Source organism: Felis catus, chromosome D2 (genome assembly GCF_018350175.1).
Source record: "Felis catus isolate Fca126 chromosome D2, F.catus_Fca126_mat1.0, whole genome shotgun sequence".
Classification (NCBI taxonomy): domain Eukaryota; kingdom Metazoa; phylum Chordata; class Mammalia; order Carnivora; family Felidae; genus Felis; species Felis catus.
The window spans coordinates 71,948,875-71,961,229 of NC_058378.1; the positions used below are offsets into that span (position 1 = coordinate 71,948,875).

General features: G+C 35.3%; 1 protein-coding gene across 4 annotated transcripts in view; it reads left to right on the forward strand.

The window, feature by feature from the left end:
• Nucleotides 1-12,355, forward strand: part of ATRNL1 (attractin like 1) — a 774,854-nt gene that overhangs the window by 117,596 nt on the left and 644,903 nt on the right. For all 4 annotated transcript variants that reach the window (XM_023240973.2, XM_023240974.2, XM_045040724.1 and 1 more), the window contains exon 10: nt 9,193-9,347. In XM_023240973.2, the coding sequence (XP_023096741.2) occupies nt 9,193-9,347 (155 nt within the window). The remainder of the gene's footprint in view (nt 1-9,192; nt 9,348-12,355) is intronic.

Sequence of the window (12,355 nt, forward strand, 5' to 3'; positions counted from 1 at the left end):
CTCTTTTTTTGTGTGTCTTTTATAAGGACACGTCATTGGATTAAGGTTAGCTGCATAATCTGGAATGATCTCCTCTGCTCAAGATGCTTTATTTAATACATTTGCAAAGACACTTTCTCCAAATAAGGTAACATTCATACGTTCTAAGGATTAAAACGTGGATATATCTTTTGGGGTGGAATAACATTTGGTCTTTATCAGGTTGAGGAATTTCCCTTCTATCCCTGTTTTGTTGGCTGCTGTTATCATGCATGCCTGTTAGATTTTGTAAATAACTTCTCCTGTATCTTTTGAGATTATCATTTAGTTTTTTTTCTGTATTCTATTAATATTGTGTGTTACATTGATTTTCAGATGTCAAGCCAATTATGCACTCTTGGGATAATCTCCACTTGGTCATGGTGTATAATTCTTTTTATATGTTACTGGTTTTGATTTGCTAGTATTTTGTTTAGGATTTTTGTGTCTCTTTTCTAAAAGAATATTAGTCTGTAGTTTTATTGTGATATTGTTGGTTTAGGTATAAGATTCCTACTTTCTCATAGAATGAGATGAGTAGTGTACCATCCTATTTTATATTTTTGAAAAATTTATGAACAATTCACATTATTCTTCTTTAAATACTTGCTAGAATTCACCAGTGAAGCCATCAGGCCTTCCCCCACCTTTTTTTTTTTTTTTCAAATTTCCTTGGTCTCTTTATTTGTTACAAGTCTATTCAGATTTTCTGTTTCTTATCTCAGTTTGGGTAGTTTCTATCTTCCTAGGACTTTGTTTATTTCATATTGTTGTTTGTATGTAGTTGTTTAGTATTGGATTATAGGCTGACTTATTTCTGTCAGATTGATATGTGCCTTCTTACTATCTTGGTTTTAATAATTTGAGTTTTTCTCTTTTTATTCTTGTTTAGTATACCTAAGAGTTTGTAAATTTTTTGATCTTTTAAAAGAAAAAACTTTTCGCTTCATTGATTCTCTCTATTGTGTTTCCAGTCTACATTATATTCTTTCCTGTTCCAATCTTTATTTGGTTTTTTAATTCTTTTTTGCTATGGGCTTTTGGTTTGCCCTTTTATCCAGTCTCTTAGGGTATAAGTTTAACTATTGAATTCTCATTTTTTCTTTAAATACATGTGTCTACAAATATAGATTTCCCTCTAAAGTATTGCTTTTGGTGTCTTCTATGTTTGTCTTGTCTTCATTCTCATTCATCTCAAAGTATTTTCTAATATGCTTATGAATTTTTCTTTGACCCACTTATTATTTTGGAGTGTTTCATTTCCACATATTTATGATTTTTCTCAAATAACTTTCTTTTTGTTTTAACTATTTTAATTCCATTATAGTTAACATACAGTGTAATTTTAGTTTCAGGTGTACAATACAGTGATTCAAAACTTACATACGTCACCCACTGCTCATCACAAGTGCACCCCTTCATCCCCATCACCTATTTCACTCATCCCCCCATCCATCTCCCCTCTGGTTTGTTTATTCTCTGTATGTTCTAAGTTTGTTCTCTATAGTTAATAGTCTGTTTCTTGGGGCACCTTGGTGGCTCAGTTGGTTAGGTGTCCAACTCTTGGTTTGGGCTTGGGTCATGATCTCCTAGTTTGTGAGGTTGAGCCCACGTTGGGGCTGCAGTTAGCAGCACGGAGCCTGGTTGGGATTGTCTCTCTCCTCTCTCTGCCTCTTCTCTGCTTTCACATTCTCTCTTTCAAAATGGACAAATAAACATTAAAAAGAATGAGTCTTTCTTGGTTTGTTTCTCTTTTTTTCCTTTGCTTGTTTTTTTTTTTAATGTTTTAAGTGTTTATTTTTGAGAGAAAGAGAGAGAGACAGAGAGAGACAGAGAGAGACAGCACGAATAAGGGAGGGGCAGAGAGAGAGGGAGACACAGACTCTGAAGCAGGCTTCAGGCTCCGAGCTATCAGCACAGAGTCAGACGCACTCGCGAACCGTGAGGTCATGTCAGCTGAAGTTGCACATTCAACTGACTGAGCCACCCAGGTGCCCTGCTTGTTTTGTTTCTTAAATTCCACATATGAGTGAAATCATATGGTATTTTCCTTTTTCTGACTGACTTATTTCACTTAGCATTATACTTTCAAGCTCCATCCATGTCATTGCAAATGGCAAGGTTTCATTCTTTTCTATGGCTGAATAATAGTCCATCATACGCACACACACACACATGCACGCACGCATGCACACAACTACACCCCACATCTTCTTTATTCATTCTTCAGTTAATGGACACTTGTGCTACTTCCATAATTTGGTCATTGTGTCTCAAATAACTTTCTAATACTTATTTTTAATTTCATTCCATTGTAGTCAGAGGGCATACTTTGTATATTAATCTTTTTAAATTTATTGAGGTTATTTTATGACCTAGTATATAGTCTGTCTTAGAGAATGTTACATGTGTACTTGCAAAAACTGTGTATATTGGTGGTGTTGGCTGTGGTGTTCCTCATATGTCTGTAAGGTTCGTACTAGTCAGATGTATTTCCTTGTTTATCATATAGTTCAATTCATTTTTGAAAGTTAGTATTGAAGGTTGCTACTGTTATTATTGACTTACCTGTTTCTTCTGTTATGTCCATTTTGCCCCATTTTGGTGGTGTTCTGTTGTAAAGTCATATGTGTTCATAATTGCTAGACCTTTGTGATGGAATGGTCCTTTTATCACTATGAAATATTGCTATTAAAGTCTAGGAACGTTTTTGTTTTAATGTCTGTTTTGTTTGATGTTGTAGCTACTACAGCTTTCTTATGTTTATTATCTGCATAGAATATTTTTCTATCCTTTTTCTTTCAATATATTTGCACCTTTCAATCTAAAGTATGTCTCTTGGAGAGCATATAGTTGGTTCCTGTTTTTTTTTTTTTAATCTTGTCTCACAATCTCTGCCTTTTATTTGTATATTTTAATAGCTTCAATTTAATGTTATTTTTGATATATTTGAATTATCTGCCATTTTACTCTTTCTTAAATATCTCATTTGTTAGTGTAGATAATAATGCTTTTTGTTACTCTTTTTTATTGCTCTTCCTATTAAATATTTTCTAGTGTAACATTTTAATTCTTTAATGGTTTTTAAAATAATTATTTTAGTTACTTGTTTAGTGTTGGTTTAGGGCTTATCATATATATCTTAACAGAATATACTTCAGACTTCTACTAACTCAACTGCAGGGAAATATAAAAATGTTTCTCTTTTAGAACTCTATTCTCTTTTTCATCTTTTTTTTGTGGTATGATAACTACATATATGTGTATATGTATATATATTTAATCTATATATGTTACAAACTCAACAATATATTGTTATTGTACTAATTTTATATACTTTTGTATCTCAGAGATAGAGTATAAGGAAGAGCAAGTATATATTTCTTATGTAAACTTGCTATTAAATACTTTTTTGTGTTTCTTTTTCATTTGTTCTTGTTGATTTATATTACTATTTGGCATCATTTTCTTCAACAGAGTTTTGCTTCCCTCTGTCACTTTGCTGTTATTGTCAAATATATTACATTTCTATATGTTTTAGGTCCAGCAATGCACTTGTATATGTGTTGTTTTATAATGATTGTTTTTCCTTTCTAGCACTCTGGATTGATATACCTGATCCAAAACTGAACAACTTCCTTTAGTATATTGTAAGGAGGATTTTCTCCCCAAAAATGTGTTAATTTTTGTTCATCTTGTAATGTCTTCATTCTGTTCATTTTTGAGAGGTAATTTTATAAATATAAGATTCTTGGTTGACATTGTTTTCCAGATTTCTTGAGGTATAATTGGCAGATAAAAATCATGTATTGTGTATATGTGATGTTTAGATATATATACATGTGAAATGATTATCATAGTCAAGCTAATTAACATACCATCATCTTACATAGTTCCTGTTTTTTGTGTGTATGGTAAGAATGCTTACAATGCACTGTCTTAGCAAATTTCAAGCATACAATATAGTCTTATTAACTATAGTAACCATGCTGTATATTAGATCTTCGGAGCTTATTTATCTTGCATAACTGAAATAGTGAATGCTTTGACCTATATCTTGACCCTCCCTGCCCCCCCCCCCCCCCCGGGTCCCCCAGCTCTTGTAAACCACCAGTCTACTCTGCTTTTTTGAGCTTGACTTCTTTTTAGATTCCACATATAGGTGAGATCATGCAGTATTTGTCTTTATTTCACCTGGCATAATACTCTCCAGATTCAGGGGCACCTGGGTGGCTCAGTTGGTTAAGTGTCCCATTTCAGCTCAGGTCATGATCCTGTGGTTTGAGAATTCAAGCCCCACATCAGGATCTCTGCTGTCTGTGCAGAGCCTACTTTGAAGCCACTGTCTCCTTTCCCTCTGCCCTCTCCTGCTCATATTCTCTATCTCTCTCAAAAAATAAATAAACATTAAAAAGTATTCTCCAGATTCATCCATGTTGTTGTAAATGGCAGGATTTCCTGCTTTTAAAAGGCTGAATATATGTATACATTTTCATTGCTGAATAACATTATGTATGTGTGTGTGTGTGTATATATATATATACACACACTACATTTTCTTCATTTACTTACTGGTGGACACTTAGGTTATTTCCATATCTTGGCTACTATGAATAATGCTTCAGTGACCATGAGAATGCAGCTATATCTTTGAGATACTGATTTCATTTCCTTTGGACATACACCCTGAAGTGGGAATTCTGGATTATATGGTAGCTCTTGGTAGTTCTGGTTTTAACTGTTTGAGGAAGCTCTATACAGTTTTCCAGTTGATTATTTCAATTTACTTTCCCACCTTTTACTCCACAGCCTCAGCAACAATTATTTCTTATCTTTTGATTGTAGCCATTCTAATAGGTGTGAAGTGATATCTCATTTTGGCTTTATTTGCATTTCCATGATGATTAGGGATGTTGAGCACTTTTTCATTTATGTGATGGCAGTCTGTGTGTCTTCTTTGGAAAAATGTCTATTCAACATCATTTGTCTATTGTTTAATTGGATTGTTCTTTTTTTTCTGTTGAGTTATATGAGTTTTTATATATTTTGGATATTATATTTTCTCCATTCTGCAAAACTAAGCCCAGTGTTGAGGGCCTCCCATTTTTTTCCCCTTAGGCAGTGCTTGAAGTGTTCAGGGTTATGCATCTTCTTCCCGTGCAACAGGGTTGAGCCAGCTGTGTGTACTCATGAGCCATCTGCAGAAGCTCAAGTGTGCACGTGGGGGAGGGAATTATGGATCACTGGGGACATGTCTGTGCTATTTGAGGTATGTTTGCAGGTGATGTATCATAAGAAGTTCATGGATGGGCCTCTTGGTAGAGTTCATGAGGTGATTAGTAGAAACCTTAGCTCTTTGCTGAGTTTTGTGCCCTAGTCACTGAGTGCCCGTTTTCTTCCTCTGCCAGTCCTCTCATAGTTCTGGATGGGGTGAGAAAGAAGTGGTCTTGTTGGACATAATCCCACTTGGCTGTGGCAGCTAGACACATACTATGCTGTCATTGCCCCTGTGGGAGTAATTGTAAGTTGAAGGGGTTTCTCTTGGGAGTGCTGTTTTTGCCTTGAGGTGGGGGGGGGGGTGTGGTAATGTGAAACTGTTCTTACTCTCTTTCGTCCTCCTATTCTTGGAAGTTTTGCTCTAAGTGGTCCTGAGACTTCTCTCTGGACTTCTGGGCTCCCACAAAGGTGCTCTTGTCTCTACATGAGCTGATAAAAATCTGTTTTTGTGGGAGGATGAGGTCAGAAAACTCTTATTCCATCATCGTACGTAGGTCCTGTTTTTTCACATTTTTTTCATTCAGCCCACTGCGTATGTTTGCATATGTTATCGTTTCCAATCCCAGGTTGGCTGTATGTCCTGTTGGGTTTCTCTTGTGTGCAAAAGCATCATCTTCCTCTCGCTGCTTTTATGATTTTCTCTTTCTTTGTGGTCTTCAGCATTTTTACTGTTTTATGTCTGAGTGTGGTTCTTTCTGTGTTTTTTTCCTACTTGGATTTCATTGAGTGTTTTGGATGTGTATGTTAGTGGTTTTCATCACATTTAGGAAGTTGTCAGACATTATTTCTCAAAAATTTTTACCACTCTCTCCTCTGCATTAGTGTTCTCAGTAAATGCACGCTGTGGCCATTAATGGCACTCCACATTTCTTACAGGCCCTTCACTTTCATCTCTGTTCTTCAGTTTGCTGAGTCTCTTTTTCCTGCTTTCTACCTCAGTGATTTTGTTTTTCTTCTGCTTGCTGAAATTTACTATTTACCTCTCCCATGAATTTAAAAATTTTAATTATTACACTTTTTAACTTTTTGGTGATTTCTGTATCTTTGTTGTTTTATATTTGATAAGGCATTGCCATGTTTTCCCTTACTTCTTTAAATCTTGATGTCTTTAAGACTGAACATACTTGTAATAGCTGCCTTGAAGACTTTTTGCTTCATCGGACTTCTGGGGCCTCAAAAGCAATTCTGTTGCCTGATCTTTCTGTGTGTATAGGTTACTCTTTCTTATTTCATCGCATGTTATAATTTCTCCTGAAAGCTGAACATTTTACATAATATAGCAACTGTGGGTCCTGATTTTTCTCCTTTTCTGGAACTGTTGTTTGTTCAGTGACTTTGCTGAACTGTTTCAGTGAAGTCTTTTTCTTCCTTCAGTGGATCCTCTGATGCTGCTCCTCCCAGGAGGCAGCCTGGGGTGCCCCAAATCACCCCTGGGTGATGGTAGTTTTAGCAGGGTTCTCTTGGACTTTTCCTTCTGACCTCTCTGGTGAGCTGAGTGTATTACACCCACCTGCTAGTCACCACTAACTGTTGACTGATGGCTGTAGTATTCTCAACAATGCTCTGGGGCATTAATTGCTTCATAGTCTGTTTGAATCCAGTGTCCATCCCTTTTCAGGGGCAGTCTTTATGAGGCCAGTCTTAGGGATTCTGACTCTCATAGGGCTCTTGTTAGCTGTCTTTTTCCCTGCTTCTCTCTGGTGAACTTCTGTCTGTTCTATGTTTGGCTGTCTCAGTTGCTTACGACCAAAACCTTCGTTGTTTTTTTGAGTGCCCTTTAGGCTCGGAGTTTCCCCCCTTTTGTTATAAATAAACTCAGTTCCCTTGGGAGAGCTGTGGCACTCTTTTTCTTAGTCTGCCTCTCCCTGGTGTGGGGCAGGGTGAGACTCAGTGCCAGTACTTTCGAATTGTAGGTGGGTCAGTGGCTTGTCCTTTCTGGAGTGATAACACTGTGTTATGTGCAGGGCACTGGATGGGGATGGTGGCCTTTGCTCTTCTCAGCTTTCATGTAACTTCTGCCCTGTGACTGATGTGGGGTGAAGAGTTACTGGCCCTCTTAGCCTCCTAGGCCTGATGTATAGCTTGCACTAACGAATGAGGGCTAGGAAGAGGATGAGCATTCAGACCTCTCCTGCTTTCTCCTTGAATGGAGTTTCTACCACCAGAGCTGGGGGCCATGAGCAGTATTGTCTGCCTGCTGTTCCTGGTTAGATATCCATGGCCTGGAGAAGGAGCTCTCTCTGTTATTATCTTTACCCACCTGGGGTTCAACTTATTTATCGTTGAACTGCAGAGGGAGGGTGCAGACACAAGGAAGGATGACAGCAGATAACGGGTCAAATATCATGGACTGCTGCCGTTCTTACTGAAATTTAGTAGATACTGAAATTGAGTAAATATTTATTGGCTGTAGGGTGCCTGGCTCACCCAATGGAAGAGCATGCAGCTCGATCTCAGGGTTGTGAGTTCAAGCGCCATGTTGGGTATACAGATTGCCTAATAAATAAACTAAAAAAAAAATTGTTTTGCTTTTTGCTAAATTTTTCTGAGAACTTAAATGTCGTTTTTGTAACTTTTTTTTTTTTTTTTTTTTTTTTTTTTTTAAAATTTTTTTTCAACGTTTATTTATTTTTGGGACAGAGAGAGACAGAGCATGAACAGGGGAGGGGCAGAGAGAGAGGGAGACACAGAATCGGAAACAGGCTCCAGGCTCTGAGCCATCAGCCCAGAGCCTGACGCGGGGCTCGAACTCACGGACCGCGAGATCGTGACCTGGCTGAAGTTGGACGCTTAACCAACTGCGCCACCCAGGCGCCCCTCGTTTTTGTAACTTTTGCCGATTATAGTTCTTTTCCGATACGGTTTGTGGAACTTCTCATGTTGCCATTCTGGAAGTCAGCTCCATATTCTTTAGCCATTAATTGCTATAGGTTTTTGAGATACATATAGTATTTATACCTTACTTACTATGCTATATGTACTAGGTTTACAATCTGATTCTTTTTTAGTACTAGTGCTTTTTATTTTAGAAAACTTACCAAGTATTGACTCATATGTCATGCAGCTTTATTATACAGCGATACATTAAAGTGAAATATAATTGTGAGCATATGTTTATAGTACTTTCTCTTAGTTAATTTTTCCTTGAACATTTATATTAATTTAATGTTTCTAAAAATACACGTGATGTTACACGACAATATGGATATATCTCAAAAACAATCTTGAGCAAAGGAATGTACACACAAATGAGTACTAGGTATATGATTTTACTTTATAAAGTACAAAGAAAAAAATACAAATATAACAGACAATCCTAAAATTTGTGTGGAGCCACAGAAGAATCAGAATAGTGGTAATATTCTCTTAAAAATATATCTCAGTAGTGTTTACTTAGTTGTGTTCATCTTGTGAAAATTCATTGAATTTTAGACATATGTGCACTTTTATGCATGTTATATTTAAGAACTTAGATATTATGAGATCCATATGAATTACTAGTTTTAACTGAATACAATTGAGAGTAAATTTACTATATTCAACATTCTATTTACTTTGGTATTTAAAATTGGTGGTACTTTGGTCCTCTAGTTTTAAGGACACTTGTTTCCTACTTTTATAAATGAAATAAAAGTTCATAATATACATTATTATAAAATGATGAACAATTATGTTTAATATTGTTGTTTCCTCAAAGCATTTTAAGATACTGTGCATCTCAAAATACTTCAAAAATATTGAAATTTAGAAGCCATTTATGAGTTATTAAAAAATAAAGCATGTTATTTTCACAATTCTAAGGAAAATTCTATATGCAAGTTAGACCCTTTATATAATATATATAATCAGGGAGGTCTTTTTATCCTGTGTAATACATTTTTAAATTTTATCCTGTAGGACTATTTTGAAAGAAAGTGGGTTTGCCAGATATCTTCATTCAGCTGTTCTTATCAATGGAGCTATGCTTATTTTTGGAGGAAATACCCATAATGACACTTCCTTGAGTAACGGTGCAAAATGTTTTTCTGCCGATTTCCTGGCATATGACATAGGTATGTATCTGTGAGGATTGTACATAGTAGGAAATATCAGCAATTTGTCATGTAGAGATTCTCAAATAATATTAATCAACAGCATGTGTATATGTCATTTTAGAGATAAATTCAGAGATAAATTCCAGGAGAACAGACATTCTAGGTTTGAATGTCCTTTTTGAAGGCTTTTGTGTAATGTATCCCTATGTGAGCAATTTATCAGTCTGTTGAGTTTGATTGTTGCCATATTAGGTTTGATAATAGGTAGATAATGGAGCACTATCAAGTTATATAAATTACAAATAGTAGGAATGCAAGCATTTTAGAGTTAGTGGGTATGAGCAAAGATGCATTTAAATCAAACACACCAGTTTACACACATAGTTACTTGGTGTAGGAAGACCATAGAAGTATAGACACAATAGAGCTAAAGAAGTAAGATCTGGGGACAAGATGGAAACCCAGAACATACCTAGGAATGAAAGTAAAGTATCTAAATAAGAATCTTTTCCAGAGAACCAGAAATACAGTGCATTTTTACAGTTCACTTGATTTTAATTATGCTATCTGTAGTCCTATCAATTTCTAAATATTAAATGAATGTATTTTTTGAAATACTAAATTTAGCTACCCATAGACTATTATAGTGAAAACATTTCTTTTCTGTGTATCATTTTATAGATAAAGCCTAGTTGATATTTAAAATATGTTTAGCAGTAGTTCAGAGCTCTTTTAATTGGTGGTGTAATGTAATAAACCAATTTTAAGCTATTAAGAAACATTCTGATGAATTAAGAGACCAAAGAATAACACATTTTATAGATTTAAGAGGTTTCTTTTGCTCTTGAAGATCATAAAGACACATAGTCTACTTTGAAAAATTATTTCAAGTGGTGGCATATAAAGAAGTTATACCTATTAATATGAGATTTGATTTTATACTATGCATTTGGAAGGATATTCCTACTGATAAAAATAAACATGCTTTTTAACTCTTAACTATGTGTGTATCTTTCTGTGATTAATTATTAAAAAGAATCCACTGCCTTTAGGATTTTTAGATTCTAAATAATTAAATATTTACCTTTTTGGACTAATAATTTGAAGTGATGATTTATGATCAAAATTGGATCGTCTTGGCTTTTAGAAGGCTTGTAAATCAGTGCTGAGATCCCGAAAAATGGATTAAATGACGTAGTGAATCTAGGCTCCTTATTATGATCTGTCATTGCCAGGCTGGGACCGTCTACATATTGTTTCGGCTGTGGTGATGAGACAGCAAGCTTATTTCCTTGGAAGTAGATGGTTTGTTTCCCTTTTACGAATAAAAATCCTAGAAAAGTGTAGAGTTTTGTTGTTATTGTTAAAATCTATGAATTGACATTTTGAAACTTTCAAGAAGATTCTTTAGGGAATTTCCACCTAATGTCTCTACTTTAATGAAGAAATTAATGTTGAGCTATTTTGTAGCTGACGTATTGAGAAATTATTTTTATTTCTTCCATATTGTTCAAGATTATTATATTTTAGATTTTATGTATCAAAACAGCTTACCTAGGTGAAAAACATTAGAGGTGTTAGTTTCAGAGAGGCGGGAGAGACAAAAGGAGAGAGGGGGAGAGAGAGAGAGATCAGATTATCATTATTCTAATTATTTGTTAAGTGTTTCTCAGAATTAGATACTATGCTAAGAGCTTTGCACACAACATCTTAACTTCTCTAGTAACTTTGTAACAAGATGTTAATATGTTGGTTTCCAGAATATTAAGCAGATGAGAGAAAAGGGAATTTACCCAAAGCCATGCAGGCAGCAAGTGGTATGTATAGCTTTTGTAACTTGCTGTTGTCTTACCGCTTGACTACCACATGATGCTGTTTTTTTTTTTTTTTTTTGGTCCATTGTATGCTCTTAATTTTGGCAACAAATTATCAGACACCTATGTTTAATAATATTTCTTAATGCTGTAGAATGATAGAAGCAGATATCAGTTTCATTTTCAAGCAAATTGTTCAAATGGAAGGAAGAACAACATTTTAAACAGTATTATATTTTAACATAACAGTAACAATTAACAAAGCATTAACAACATTAACAACAAAAATGTAAAGCAACCATATAATTCAACATAGGACAAAAGTATTTTGTTTTATCTCATTTGATTATTTTTGTGCAGTTCCCAGTAAAGTTCTCCCCACAAATCTGTTATTATTCTCTTGGGTTTGTGGCATCAAAGCCTGAAATATTTTCCTGGAAAAAATATTCTTTTATATTTCAGAAAATGTATTCCAGAACAATTGTTTTTCCTTATATATTTTTTTGTGGAAATAAAATACAACCATTGTGTAATGAACCAGCTGGAAAATAGATGTGTTTTGAAAAAAAGTCATGTTCCTAAATTTTCTCTTTAGCATATTACCCTTGGACTTTTATGTCATATTTACCTAGAATGCCTCGAGGAGCTAATTGATTGCTTTGTATTTTGTGATGTTTAAATAAATAGGAATATTTGTGCCATTTAATTTTTCATTGCTCCAAAAAGTACTATTTCAATCTTACTGCCATAGTAATTTTTATAAAGTGAATATTGTTCATCTTTGAGGATATAACCTTGCCTTTACAGTTCTCGTTATATTATAGACGATAGATATGGAAGGCACATGACACTAACTTTTTTTTTTTTTAATTTTTTTTTTCAACGTTTTTATTTTTCAACGTTTTTGGGACAGAGAGAGACAGAGCATGAACGGGGGAGGGGCAGAGAGAGAGGGAGACACAGACTCGGAAACAGGCTCCAGGCTCCGAGCCATCAGCCCAGAGCCTGACGCGGGGCTCAAACTCCCGGACCGCGAGATCGTGACCTGGCTGAAGTCGGACGCTTAACCGACTGCGCCACCCAGGCGCCCGACACTAACTTTTTAAGATGGCTGTACCTTGGCATCCCCTTTGAAGGCTGTAGGGAAAAAAAAAACCCTAGATCTCTATAATCAGGCTCTCTTAGATCAGGCACTGGGCATCTATATTTTAA